The sequence below is a fragment of the Diachasmimorpha longicaudata genome, chromosome 18, assembly GCF_034640455.1.
Source record: "Diachasmimorpha longicaudata isolate KC_UGA_2023 chromosome 18, iyDiaLong2, whole genome shotgun sequence".
Lineage (NCBI taxonomy): Eukaryota > Metazoa > Arthropoda > Insecta > Hymenoptera > Braconidae > Diachasmimorpha > Diachasmimorpha longicaudata.
In genome coordinates, this window is record NC_087242.1 from 2667573 (window position 1) to 2682200 (window position 14628).

General features: G+C 36.1%; 2 protein-coding genes across 9 annotated transcripts; one reads left to right on the top strand and one right to left on the bottom strand.

The window, feature by feature from the left end:
- Nucleotides 1–10: 10 nt before the first annotated feature.
- On the top strand, nt 11–4156 carry LOC135170724 (proteasome inhibitor PI31 subunit). Of its 2 annotated transcripts, XM_064136767.1 has the most exons (6): nt 11–158; nt 290–533; nt 1077–1226; nt 1812–2071; nt 2196–2372; nt 2478–4156. In XM_064136767.1, the coding sequence occupies exons 2-6, from the start codon at nt 381–383 to the stop codon at nt 2605–2607; spliced, it is 870 nt and encodes a 289-aa protein (XP_063992837.1). In that variant the 5' UTR covers nt 11–158; nt 290–380; the 3' UTR covers nt 2608–4156. The 2 variants fall into 2 exon arrangements, with proteins under 2 accessions (XP_063992837.1, XP_063992838.1); XM_064136768.1 differs by lacking the exons at nt 11–158; nt 290–533 and adding an exon at nt 730–1008.
- Nucleotides 3275–14217, bottom strand: LOC135170733 (PRL-1 phosphatase). 7 transcript variants are annotated; one of them, XM_064136780.1, is made up of 7 exons: nt 14057–14217; nt 8917–9007; nt 8637–8687; nt 8095–8570; nt 7730–7861; nt 6767–6933; nt 3275–6350 (listed from the first exon to the last, which is right to left on the bottom strand). In XM_064136780.1, the coding sequence occupies exons 4-7, from the start codon at nt 8209–8211 to the stop codon at nt 6239–6241; spliced, it is 528 nt and encodes a 175-aa protein (XP_063992850.1). In that variant the 5' UTR covers nt 8212–8570; nt 8637–8687; nt 8917–9007; nt 14057–14217; the 3' UTR covers nt 3275–6238. The 7 variants fall into 7 exon arrangements, with proteins under 7 accessions (XP_063992850.1, XP_063992848.1, XP_063992851.1 ...); XM_064136778.1 differs by having other exon boundaries at nt 8637–8805; XM_064136781.1 differs by lacking the exon at nt 14057–14217 and adding an exon at nt 10673–11081.
- Nucleotides 14218–14628: the final 411 nt, after the last annotated feature.

Here is a 14628-nt window from a genome sequence, read left to right on the forward strand (position 1 = left end):
CCTGAGACTCTGGGAGGGACTGACGATGTTGATTTGGGACTGAGGGTTGTGGAGGGGAACATTTTGTTTTTGGAGATGAAACACTATTGATTTTTGCCGAGCTGGAGTGTGGGGGCAGCACTGGCCGACGGTCGGGGTGCGGGAACATTTGAGAGGAGGTGAATTTTTCTGGATTTTAGTCGTTTTATCGTACGTCGATGGGGATTTGAGATCGGGAGGAGTCATTTTACCGTCGTGGGGTCATTTTGGGTGTATGGCCTTCATTGTTTTGATGTTGGTAATTTTCCAGCGATGTGCAGGACACCAGTGCGCAGACGCCATTTGCAATTTAATGCAACACATGACAGAATTTTTACGGTGTCATTCACAATAACAAGCGGATGATAATGGCCGGAACAAACGATTATTTTGGGTTTGAGATATTGAACAAATTGGTGGAACAGCAGGTGCACAAGAAGGAAGACGTTATCATTCTATTTACTCATTGGTTTCTTATCAAGAATGGATTCAGGTGCATTGGGTTAGGGGATTCGGTGAGTTCCAGGTCCAATTGTACATTTTTGCGATGTGAGATGGTGAGGATTCAGGAGCCGGTAGTTTGTTCGTGATAATTAATATCGAAGGATTAATTATTGCTGCAGTGATTATCACTAATTATGCTCAATGACTGAGATTTTTTTTCGTTATTGGGAGGTCCAGGGTGGGATGTCGACAGAGTGAAATTGTTTTTCTTCATCTGTTTTCAGAAATTTTGAGTTTCTATCAAGAATTTGGGGGATTCGATGATGATCGGTGGATTAGATTCAAAGAAAGTTTGAGGTTACGATTAAAATATCACTGGAGATTCGATCTGTGATAGGAAAATCCAATTTTTTATTGTAATGGGGGAAAAAATCTTGAAATCCCCGGAACAAAATCAACAAAAATACATTTTATTTGTAATCAACGATTGCTCGACGAAATTGCAGTGAATTTTCAGATTTTTCTGATTCCAGTCTCTTTTTTATGGTACGAGATTTCTCGTATATAAATACATTGAAGATTGAAATTATCTGAATTATGTGTAATTTTTTCAGAAAACACTCGACCAAAATGAAAAAGGATCGGAACTGCTGCCTGAAGAATGGAGTCAGAGTAATCACTACTCTGTCAGGTACCTGAAGGAAGGAAAACTTTATATTCTCCTCGGGCGTAAATCAGACTCAGATTTGCTCCTCAATTTTCTGGTAATTTTTTGATTATCGATTTACTATCTCCGGAGAGAATATTTCTTCTTGTGAACTCTTCAAAATCTTTTTTCAAAAAGCGACAAAACAATTTTTTCCCAGAAATTTTTGAATTCGTGAACAATCTTCAATATTTTATTATTAAGTTTTCAATTATGAGCTCAAGTCAGACTAGTAATTCAGTATTGTTCCTGCATTATCGACACATCGATAATGCAATAACCCAACAAAATCATCAATATCCCATCAAATCTTAAATATAATTCATCACCTTGGGAATTATAATTGTGATGATTCTTCTAGACTATCTAAACAAAAATTATCAGGATCTTGACCTTTTTAAATTTTTCCTGACAACAGTCTCTGCAAAAAGTCGATGTGTTTATGTCTCTCTTGATTATAAATTTCAGAAAATTCTATCTACAGTTTAAACCGGAGAACCTCACACTCGAAGTGATAATTTTGCAGCCACTTTTTGGTACCACTCACCAGAAAAATTTTAACTCAAATTATCCAGTCAATTCTCCACTACAACAACTTTTAAGAAATTGAAACTGTTGAATTGACAATTCATTGAATTTCCAGAGGATCGCCGACAATTGTTTGTCGACCGTGAAGTTCCCAGTCAACACCACAATCGCAGAGCTCCATGGACCTCTCTCGTCCATGATTCCACATCTCCAGGAGACGCAGCAGAAACTCCAGAAGGAGTTGGTTGATCCAGTGTACGTCGGCAGTGCCAGGGAGATATCAACGCAAACAGCAGCAGCTTCACGTGCCCTCCTGGACCGCCGGGACGATTCATCTCCTGACGACATGATAGAAGTAGCTCGGAGGATGCAATGGTACGCAAATTAATTTCCGTCAAACTTCAATTGGAATTTTAGATTTTTTTTTCAAATGAGTACTGTCGTTTCTAAATGTCTTCTACCTAAAGTGCGGAATATAAATATTTTTTCTTCGTGTTAGGTCCCCAGATGCAGACGTTAGAGGGATTGGAAGAAACGATCTAGACCCATTAGGAGGAATTGGACCAGTGGGAGGAGGTGGAATGCTCTTCGATCCATTGAGGCCAGCAAATCGAGGACTACCCAATCCCCTGGGACCACTTCCTGGAGGGCTGGGAGGCCCCGGGAGACTTCCACCGTACGAATATTCACCATTTGCACGGGCCAGAAAATATATAAGAAAACCTGAAGAATCGTTAGACGATTTTTGTTATTGTTTTTGCTAATAAATTATTTATTGCAGAGGGGCCATTCCACCAGGTGCTCGATTCGATCCATTTGGTCCACCAGATCTGGTGCAACCGAGGCCACGTCGGCCAAATCCAGATCACGATCATGAATTACCAGGAGGCTACGATCATATGTTCATGTGAAACAGCAACACATGTTCGATAAATGTAAACATTTTACTTTATATTATTAAAACAGAACTTGTAAGATTCGTTAGAAAGGTGTAATTTTTCAATGTTGATGCGATTCACCCCCTCACTTTTGGTTTATGGTTCTGTATGATTATTTGATGAATTTCACGAGCTTTTAATTAATAAAGTGATCGTGACTGAAACGATTTAGTAAGAATATTATAATTTAGTAGAATGTAAGAAGAATATTAAATTCTAATTAAATAAGAATATAATAATTTAGTAGAATTTAGTGGAGAAACCGAACAAATTCATTTTTTTATCCAATTCCAGTAGTGAAGTGGAAAAATCATTATTATTGACCAGCTTTTCGTGAATATCTCGGAATCTAGGGGAGATAACAAATTTGTTATAATAACCTTTTTTGTGGAGCGAATCGAGAGCTATAAATAATGTCCTGACAAAAATTCCGTTATCTCCCTAAGATTTGGAGAAATCGCCAGTGACGTCCCAAATCAGATATTTTCAATCGCCTCCAATTCCCAATTTTTTAATGACTTGAAAAAATATGAAAAATACGTATCAAATATTTAATGCTAATTTCATATCCTAGTTCGAAACATTCTCATGCAAAACCCCACTATCTGTGTCACCAGGTAACGAAGCAAACTCCACAATCATCACTTTAATTATTTATTACGGTTATTACGATAATTATTATTGTTGCCATCGATAGTATAATCGTATTACCGGAAATATAGAATAGTATCGACGTAGTTGGAAATATCCTCACGTGAAAGAGCGGTACATTTCACATCTGATCGACAGACAAAAAATCAAACAATGAAAATACGAAATGATTTTATCGCTTTTACCACGTGCAACATTGCTCCTTGTTTCCTCAATCTTTTCTTTCTCGCAATATTCTCATAATTTTATTATTTTTTTGAACACAGTCTAGTGTGGCGCACAGCGTCACTGACAATTTTATATAAAAACTTGCTATTTCAATCGTATATTCAGGTCTGTGGACAATAAAAATAGTAGTCATGGTATTGGTATTGAATTGGAGAGTGAAAAACAATTTTTTTTCTTTATTCAATGATTACATGCGAGTCTTCATAAAATTGCCATTGCGCTACCATTAAAAATTATAGAACTTTGGAGTGCATTATCTCCGCGATCACACACTTGAGATTTTTTTTTCACTTGATTTTAGTTCATTTAGTTTAGTTAATTTTGAAAGTTCGACGTCGACACATGAACGAAATAATTCGAGAGGCCTCGCAGGAAAATATTTTCACTGGGGAAATCCGTCGAACTGAATTTTTTACGAAATTCCATTGAAACATTTTCGGTAGAAATGAATTTTCCGAATTTTTTTGATACAGAAAAAATTGTTATAGAAAGCACTGACAGAGTAATTTGCGCAGAATCACTGAGTATCAAATTTTATTCAGGAATTCCACAACTTGAATGGATTTTTTAAAAATAATTGTACAAAAAATCAACATAATTTTATCTATCTAATTATTTCTACAAATAAATTTATTTAAAATCCTCTTGTCGTCTTTCCATCAAAGAAATCCATCAATTTTTATTGTAAAAATCTTAACAGACAATAATTCATCCAGAAAATTCGACTTCAATTCATTTTCTCTATAGCACATAATCCAGAAAAAATTTCAACAGACAAATTTCCCAGACTTTTGGATGAAATATCTCCACGTGGCCTCTGAACACAGATTTTGATACTTTCGTCCAACTACTTTTATTGACAATAAAAATTTTGGTTCACTGGATTTGAATTTCTTCAAAAGAAACAACAGTTGTGTAGAAAGATCAAAATCCGTTGTATTTTTTACCCCGATTTTATTCGTACGTGAATCATAGAAATACATGGATTCGCCGTACCATTGGAAATGCAACGTGGCCCCCAATTTAATATTAAACTTTCCAATAGCGACGTTTAACTCACACTTCACAAATACTATCAAATACACCTGAGAATTTCATAATAAATGTCACTTAGATTAGGTACTACAAAATATATTAGTTCAAATGTCATTTTGTGGTGATAATTGCACGCAAATAAACATCGATTGAGGCGAGACTGCGATATTTCAAACTTAATTTTAATTTTCTATAATTAACGATTGAGTTTTTTTTTGCTGACTACCTGCGACAGTGAGAACTCAATTTTCCTGAATTTTGGGTACCACATAACATTTAAAATAACATTTTGGGCTTCAAAAATTGCAATTTAATTTAAATTTTTCATTTTTTTATTGCTACATAGAATTAAAAAATAAATATCGAGTTTTTTTCGTCAACATATGGTGCATGTAGAGATTAAAACGTCAAGCAATCGATTAAAAATCGGGCGGAAGTGGCTATTTCAAAGAATTTAGCTCACACTTCATTGGAAAAAAAATAAACTCAATTTTTCATGTGTTTGGGGATGAAAACAAATTTTTAATTTGTCTTTTTCGAATTGGCAGGGGTAGCAAAAGTATTTTATGGCCATGACACATCAATACTCAACAATTAAAAATTATATTTGATAATTCGAGTGCCAAAACTCTCACAGACTATCAAAAGAGTGGATTAAAATGGTCAGTTAAGATTCACCTAAAATCCAACTGCCTCCGACAATTTCGAGCTTAAAAATTGGACTCTCGAAAGCACAAACCCCTTACATTCGTCAAAATATTACGCATGAAAAAACCAAAATTCAAGTCAACCCATCAAAAATCCTGACGCGGATAATATTCAACAGATTTTTTGCCTGTCCAGTCACAGCCACGATCGGGACGCCTTGACCCTTGATTTTTCCAGTCAAAAAAATACTAAAAAATTAATCAATCCTCAATTAATACCTAAAATTCCCCAACAGTCTCCCCTCAACTCAATTGTAACAATCTCATCCGTCGAAATCGGTCTATTGTCAAAATATGCCATCTCTGTATAAAGTAACATCTTCTTCATCGAATGACAAAAATATAAATCTCACAATCCCCGTAATTATTTAATTTTCAATCCGAAATTCAAATACAATTGGAGAAACAAATCGACAAAATTATCAACATTTTTCTCTCCCAATATCATATTATTATTCCCTCGACATCGCCATGACAAATTGACAAATTTTTAACAAAACAAAATTTCTTTAATACGCATACAATTGATACATATATATAATAATATATAATGTGATCGCTCGATAGCTAAAATATATTGGACCATAGGTATACGAATTGGCCCCTAGCCCATTGATGGCAGAGTATAAAAAATTAATGTAAAAATTCTCATTGAAAACGTAAATGTACAATTGTAAATTTCAGTCAATCATGCGTGGGTTAGACTTGCCAGAGATATATTTTACAACAAAAAAAATGGGGCGGAAAGGGGGGGAAGAGTTAGGAAAGTATCATTGATAACAATTTCGGCAAAAGTCCCCATCTGTTGCATTTCCATTGATAGGCCATTATTATTTTTTCTTTATAATATAATTGGTACAGTATGTCGCTTTTCATCGCAATAGTGCGAACAATCGTGAAAATTATATAAACAATAATCAATTACTTGCACTGATGAAAATTAAGAAAATTAATCATAACTAATAAATTCATGGCCATTCACTCTACTGGACGCAGCATGAATTTTTTTGTCCGTTCTTGAGCTTCAATCGAGATTTGGGACGATATTTTTCCAAATAGCCCAATTGTTTGGCATTTATAGCGCCACGTCGTTTCCTGGGAAATGTATGGAGGTAAATAACGTTTTCTGATTGATATACAACAAGTCAATGCAATAACGCTATAACAACTCAACCGACGAAATCAAATCACAGTGGAAAGATGAAAAACAACTCTTCAGAGCTCTGAAAAATGTAATTGCAGTTGCAAACGGAATCGTACAAAATCGTCCATATCTCCAGACCCAACGATGCGATTTGAACGAATCAGAACTCATTTTAAAGCTGAACAAATTATCTGCGAAACGATAACAAATTCGAGTAATTTCACTCTGCGGTTTCTGAATTATCGCCGATTGAATACCGACTTGATATTTTCAATCTCATGCAGTGTTGATGTGAATTTGTTTTTGGGTGGAGTTGTTATACCGATTTAATTGTTTATTAAAAACATAAATGAAAGTGTAAACTCACTCCCTGATGAGAGCCACAGCGTCCTCGTATTTCAGTCCTAATTCAATGAGGGCCAGTGCCACCAGAACAGGCGCTCTACCGAGTCCAGCAACACAATGGACAGCAACACATGCCTCAGGTGTTTCGCGAAATCTATTCTTCAGTAACTCGAACCACTCATCGATCACCTACATTAATTAGTACTCATTAGAGCAATTATATTTCATAAGACATTGTTACTTCAGAATTTACCAAAATTTATTATCACTGTACTTAATTTTCTAATTTTTTTTTCCACATAAAATCAATGAACAAATGCTAACTAAATGATTAAAGTCCGAGGAAAGGAAAATAGTTCTTCATTACATTCAAATAATTGATTTCATAATTTCCCAACGAAATTGATTAATCACTAATTAAAATGATGAGATTGTCTCGCACTTGACGTTGATGGATTGACAATGATTATCGATTATTTTATTTTGAAAAGATAATATTAAATAATTGGCCGAAGGCCTTCGGGCGATTACCAGTTGCAAATTTTCTAAAATTTGAAGGTACTTTTAATTATATTATGTTAATCAGTTTAGCATTAACGATATTCTATAGAAAAACTTCAATGTTTTCCTTCAAGGACATTAAATTTAATAAAAATAAAGAAAGGAATAACTAACATTAATTTATATAACTGCCAGGAATTACGTAGCAATATCAATTGTAATAAACTTTATAATTTTAATCAGTATGCACAGAAACTCAAAGAAATTATTTACTCTAGTACGAATATTCAATAGACAAATTAGATGTCGTTATCGTGACAATCAATTATGAGAAAAAAACGGTATAAATGGAGCTGATCCCAATCAAAAAAACTAGTTTATTGTTTCCAAGGTGAAGTCATTTCTAAGAAAAAAATACAATGTCATTAAGTCAGTGGGGTTAATGGACGGATCGATAATAATTAACGTTTTTCTTTTACTGTACCTCGTTCGGGGGAAATGTTCCGTCATCAAAGACCAAATCGAGAACATTAATTCCCTCTGACTTGAGTTCCTCAACTTTGTACGTAGGCTCGCACACTCTCACAACTTCCATCACATTGTGCTTCTTCAATTCCTGAAATTAATTGCCAATAAAAATTCCAGAGCATGAAGCTGCAAATGAAAACAGACGTTTTCATTGAGCAAATTTTTTTCTTCAGCTAAAATACATTAAAAAATACTTTAAATTAAAAATGGAATGAATAAAATATCTTTTATTCTCTGTTATCAGCGTAATTTATCCCCAAAGTCATTCAAAATTGTTGTGACTCATGCATATAATTATTATAAAAAATTGAAAATATTTACTTGGATGAAAGCGTGAATAGTCTGATCACTGGGTCGATCTGTGATGAGGAATTTCATATTTTTGTATTCAATTTCGGCGGGTGCCGGCCTGATATCTTTCACCCTCATGTTGCTCATATCTTTTCACAATTGCACGTTAATATAATTAATTTATAATTCTCCTCAAATTAAATATCAAAATTAATAATTCATATTTTGGCTGAACGAGCTGTGCAAGGCAACGTAATATGTCAAAATAAATTATAAAAAAAGAAGGAACAGCAGTAAGAAATACAGATGAAATTCCTTTGAAGATTTAGCCCATGGGTGTCAGTCTTATCGTGAGGTTCTTCATTTCACTGTATGATCCTCCTTCCTAGGACAGAGGGGTAGAATGACTTGTTTTTTTGTTTAACAACACACACAGAATCTTGATAGGTGTCGATTCAGGCGTGAAAGATGCGTGATATGCGTTTTTTATTTATTCGGAAGATAATCTGTAAATTAAAAAGGAATAAAATATGAATGACACCATAAGAAATGATGTTTCGCATAGAGTTTACCTATTTGGCGCTGGGTAATCCCCACCAAGGTGCACTCAATGACTACGATGCCTGAACATGGTAATGTTGATTAAAAATTCTTCACTAATGAGTTTTCCTGATGACTAGCTGACTGATTTATCGTTTTTTTTTTCTATTGATGAATACTAGATCGTATCAATTTTTATTTCTACAATATAACACGTATTTTTCGGTTCAATCACTACGTCCAGGATATTGTTTAAACCACTTCTTTGTTTGTTTAATTTTAAAATATAATTTATTCAGTATTGAAACGTACGTCTTGTATCTCTCTATTTGTGTTGAGCCTGGCAGTACTCGGCGCTGTCCAGCTGAAACTCCATGTATGTGAGGATGCACTCACCAGGAAACTGGGCAAAGTGATTAATTATCGTTAGTTATTAACGGTTATCGCTAATCGTTGAAGATTCATGGGAATCAGCAACGATTAGATTGAAGACCAGGAGGGGGAACTGAATGACAGCGGGTTAGATCATCAATAATTCGAAAACGGCAGAGTGAAATTGGACGATTTTTTTTTCATTTTCGAGAGCATTTGTTTATCTTTAAAATGACTCCTGAATTATTGAAATCGGATCGTTAGGTTCGGAGATATTGATGATTGAAGATGAATCGTTTTTCCAATGCAGCAACAACCCTAGCAGTTGGTAATGGCTAATCCAAAATCGATTGAATCAAACATCTATCGATTTACAAACCCCTCCAGATTACACCAATTACGAGGAAAGTCAAGAACAGAATGTGATTGACAGAGTTGAAGATCGATAGAAGGGACACCCTAATAGATCATTCGATATGAGGATCCAGCTGAGCTCTCAATCGAAGGCGGTTCGATTGATTACCGATCAAAAAACGATCGACCTATGCTCGATAACAATTGACGATCAACCTCTAATTGACTAATAATCGACTAACAATCGAACTTCGACTTAAAATCCCTAAACTTTTACCCAGAAATCGACAATTTTTCCAAAAATTTCTCTCCACTCCCGAGACAACAAAAAAAAATTCATTTTATTCTCCCAAATTTTATCGAATTGTACATTTTTTATCTGAACAATCAAACAATAAAACGATAAACAAACGCTACGATAATGTCTCCTGATTTTATTTCTCTACTGAACAATCACCAGTAGAAATATCGATATAATTTTCATGCGACGTTAGTTTATCGATAGATTCATAACGCAACACGTGCACACAAACAACAGTTATTTCAACAATTTCCTTCTCCCCCTCGTCCCCCAACAGCTGACAACCGAGCAGGGGAATTTCAATTACGAAAGCAATTGTTGTACTATGTTTATTTAAAACTCTCACATTATGGAGTATCTACGCAGAAATCACGTGCGTTTAAATGCATACCAGGTAAGGGGGGAAGCTAAAAAATTTCTAAATAAAACCAACAAATAACCTTGAGACGTCCACCAACGGCGTAATATTCTAATTTTGTATATTGTATCTGGTTGCACTGTACTTATTTTTTCAAAAACATCCTCGATGATAATGCAAACGTCGAAGGAACAAAGACATCGAGACGTAAAAAAAAATTAAATTGAAGAGGGAAAAAAAAAACTGGCCTCGATCGTGTCTCAAGGGCATTTAAATATAATTTCAAATGATTTATTCTGCCCTCGTGATACATGCTTATCCAGAGCGCAACGACAAATTAACAGATGCATGCTATTGACTTATTATTACGTCAAAAATAAATGTCAAGTATTTGATCGTAATCCCTACGTTATCTGAATAAATAATTAACTCGATAACTGAAAAACGAGGAATTTAATACCAAAGGGAACCCCTAATCCAACAGTAAAAGTCCTTCACCCCTACAGACGAAATGAGAATATCAATTAATTAATTATTTAACGACGGAATTAATGAATAAATCATTTTCTCTACATCACAACCGACCGGTTTATCTCCTCATCGGTTTTAAAAAATTATCAAAAATATTTCGCGATCGGGACACTCCCCTTGGAATTAAAAAAAAAACCACTTGAAATTTGTACCTCAATATCATCGATACGACAGAGGAAATTGTGATCGAATGTTGAAAAAAAAAAACACTTGAACCTAACAGTCACATTTTAGGTGACACCACCACACACTGATTTTTATATTTATTTATAAAATTCCAGAGAAATCATTCACTGTCTCACGAGCACCGGGAATAGCCTCCAGATGAGGTGACAATCGGCGATTTAGTTAACGATAATTTTGAAAAATTGACGAAGCGATTGTTTTTACAAGTGATCACGGTTTGACGGTCGTGCAGAATCTGGGCCAGCGCGATCACCGGAGGATGAAAATAGCGTTGGTAAAGACGCGCTCTCGCTCATTGGCGATATTAACGAGACAATTTTACTCTCTTCATCAGTCCCCTCTTCGACGATACTGCGATAATATATATATTTTTTTTTTAAACGCGTGGCGTACTCTCCGTAATCTTCCTTATCCAACTTGCCATCCCTACTAGCGGCTTCCAACGTCATACGGAGAGTCAGCCAATCGTGACGACGAGTTTTTATGACGTTATTCCTCGTACAGTTTGCCTTTATCACTCGTGCTATTTCACTTCGTGATGAAATATGCGAATTTTCGTTCGAATAGATGGGAAGAATTGCAATTGTCAGGTGGATAATCGAGGAAAATTTGCCAATTTCTCATGACGATGAGAACAATATCTGAAAAAATATCGGAATTTGTTGGAATTATTCAGTTAAATTATGGATTTTCTAATAAATCTTTGTTCAACAATGAACTGAGCACTGAAATTAGAGATTTTACGATTAATAATTCAGATTTCCGGGGAAACAAAACGAAATTATAATTTTTTCTGATTTTTCTTTGATTGGAAATGAAATTAAATTCCAGAAATAATTTACAGACAATTTTTTGTATTAAAAAAATAATAATAATTTAGTAATTATAATCCTGCGCAAATAGTAATTTTACTGGCGCGTATTTCTCACGAAATTAATTAGCAAATTAATTGCAGCATCAATCACAAATTAATTATTAATTTGACCTTCACATGATGTGTTTTCTGGGATCGTAATTTCAGTCATTAAAAAACTTTGCCAAAGAATTAATACAGAAACTTTTCCCCGGGTGTTGTCACTGTCAAGAGGAAACTGTCTATTGCCAAATTGGGGATTGAGTTATCAGGAAAATACGAATGGGGTTTGCTAACGCGATAATTGCGGGCGATCAGAGGAATATCGGAAATTAAGGGAATTTTGTTAGGCGACGGGATGAGGGGGAAAAAGAGGGAAAAACCGGGGGAGAGGACGTAATTAACTTGTGTGTGTGGGATTGAGTTTAACGAGAAATAGGTGGAGTTGGATCTGCCTTTGTGTAGACGGTGGGTTCGATGAAACCGTCGGCGATGGCGCATGCTGAGGGTTTTTGTGGGTCGGGTCAGTTGGTCGAGTTACTGACCTTCAGAACCAGTCGAATCTGCAGGGAAATTCAGTGGATCGAACTCAATTGGCTTTCGATTTTAATCGTAAACCGAGAGGCAGTTGAAATTTCCAAAAAATAATCGTTGGATTTTGGATTTTCCCCGGATTCAAAAATCGCTCCACCGACGTTGTTTCCAGATTTAGAAAATATTAATTTCTTTGTTGCTGTGGGTCCTTTCTATTTATATCATAAAAAGGGGGAAAGTCCCTTTCTCGATGCAGATTATCTCCAAAATACATCTGCCACAGAAAGTCAATAAAGGAGAGACGAAGGGTTAAGGGCAGCAGGAGAAATTATATTGCTCCCTGAAGATGAATTTAGCCTCGACATCACAAGTCCTGTTAAGTTAGTTCGTCGTGTCTTCGTCCAGGACAGGACCTTTCACCTGTCTACAGCCAAATCATTAAAAATAATAATCAATCTTTAAAATCGTAAAAGTGTTTGATTATTTCGATCTCCTCCGACCCTGTCTTCAAGTCCTTCAGGACCTACCGTACGTCCAATACCACCAGACGATATCAACGACTCGCTGAACTAATTTTTTGGGAGAAAAAAAATTCACCAGAAGTTCAGGACAACAATAACGTGATGGATTTCTCCCCATAAGACATTTAATTAAAGAGCTGTCTGTCTGGTGTGACAAAAAATCAAAGAAGACAATGGATAACAAAGAAAATCCTTCAACAACTGACCTCTGCAACGTAATATCGTCGACAGGAGTCATTTGGTTACAGCTCCACCAGATAACCATGAGGTGTATCTCACCACAACAGGTGGTCCTGTCACCTGATCTGTCTGTTGACAATAATAATTAAATTCATATCTCTGACGGATCCATTGGCCTTCACGTGACTCCTCCAGCGTTTCATCTTTCAAGACAAAACTCGATTAACGTACGACGATTCTCTCAGAATTTTAAGGTCGTTGTCTCCCAAGTCTCTACAAAAATTCAATGCACTGTCGTAAATTGATAAAGTCCCTAGGCCCTTCGCGAAATAAATTCCCTAAATGTGAGACCATGAGGTTTCAATGAAATGAAAAATGACGATTGACTTGGTTTCTGGAGGTTATCCCAGGATGGGAAATTCTCGTGCTTGAGTCCATAATAACGAAAATTTCCTCGACCTCGAAGGGATTCCCGACACCTGGGGGAGAAACCTCCCTTCATATCGATACAAAATCATAGTTTGACACTGTACTCTTGTTATTGGCAGAACGTGACGATTTTACAGCTCCTTAAAAGAGTAAAAACCCCTTCAATTCGTCTATAATTCCCCTGAAAATCAGATAAATTCAAGATCATCTCCGGAGATATTCACAATCTCTCTTAATTAATTTGCAATCAATCAAGCAGAGAAAACCCCCTAAATATGCGACGATAAAATTCCCGGATGACCACAAAATGACGATTCACTCCATCTCTGAGAGGTTATCCCTTGACTGAAACTCCATCGAATAAAAATTCCTCACGAAAATTTTTATTCTCGAAAAAAAAGTCCTCCACTCAAACACAATAAATCCTCCTCGAGGAGTTCACCCTCAGCAATGTCTAGAGGAAAAAAAGCCTCATTATCCATCGACATAAAATGATAGATCTCCAGAGCCCTTTTCACTGGTCGACAGACGATTTTACGTCTTCGTAAAATCTCCATTCGACCCCAAATCCCTGCGAATCATCCCACGAACACGACAATCATCACCTCCCCAGCCTCCACGACCTTCCCAGGATGACTCCAATCAATGGCACCCAAAGATGGACCAAATCTGGAGTCCACCAACCAAATGGAGATGGACATTATCGAGGGATAAATTCCGGAATGCCCCAGAGGGCCACGAGTTTACGTTACAGGGTAGACACGAGCGAGGATGTACCTCTGACACGAGATCAGTAATATCCTTATGACAATGATATCTCATATTTGACTCACCTGAATCGCCATACACATTGAATACGGCAGGTACGTTGGGGCGTCGTTGTTAAAAACGATACTCCAAAAAGGGTCAGTGACACTTGCTGAACTTACGCACGTCCTAACGCCAAAAAAGCTTATGGACGACTAGCAGTGAAAATGGCGGAATTATCGTTATGTGCGAAGGGGAGTGAGACTAAGTGGATGGACTAAAGTAGAGGCTCAGTCCTGGGGGTTTGACCCACGCCAACAGCATCGTATTACCTGACCCCCAAGAGAGAGAGGGCGCCACATGAAGTCGTTTGTTTCTCATTTAATTTTAATTACCGAGAAATCCCAGATGAGTTTGGGGGACAGATTAATAAACATTGATGTTTGTTGTAAAATGTTGATTAGTGGAAGATGTGGCATATGGACATGACTAGTTATAAATGCCCTGGAGATGTTAGAGTTCGTCTGGGAGACAAAGAGGTCCCTACACGTGTTGAATCTCTCGTTATTTATTTATAAATGAGTTAAAAACGATAGAATGACTCTGTTTTGCAAAAAAGTGTTGGTTAAATGGCCCTAGTTATGATATTTCCAAAGAT

Coding starts and splice junctions, on each gene's coding strand:
- LOC135170724 (XM_064136767.1), top strand. CDS start 381: ATGATAATGGCCGGAACAAACGATTATTTTGGGTTTGAGATATTGAAC. Junction 2,072..2,195: donor GTAGCTCGGAGGATGCAATG/GTACGCAAATTA, acceptor TCTTCGTGTTAG/GTCCCCAGATGCAGACGTTA. Junction 2,373..2,477: donor GGCCCCGGGAGACTTCCACC/GTACGAATATTC, acceptor TATTTATTGCAG/AGGGGCCATTCCACCAGGTG.
- LOC135170733 (XM_064136782.1), bottom strand. CDS start 8,211: ATGAGCAACATGAGGGTGAAAGATATCAGGCCGGCACCCGCCGAAATT. Junction 7,862..8,094: donor CTATTCACGCTTTCATCCAA/GTAAATATTTTC, acceptor AATTAATTTCAG/GAATTGAAGAAGCACAATGT. Junction 6,934..7,729: donor GAACATTTCCCCCGAACGAG/GTACAGTAAAAG, acceptor TAATTAATGTAG/GTGATCGATGAGTGGTTCGA.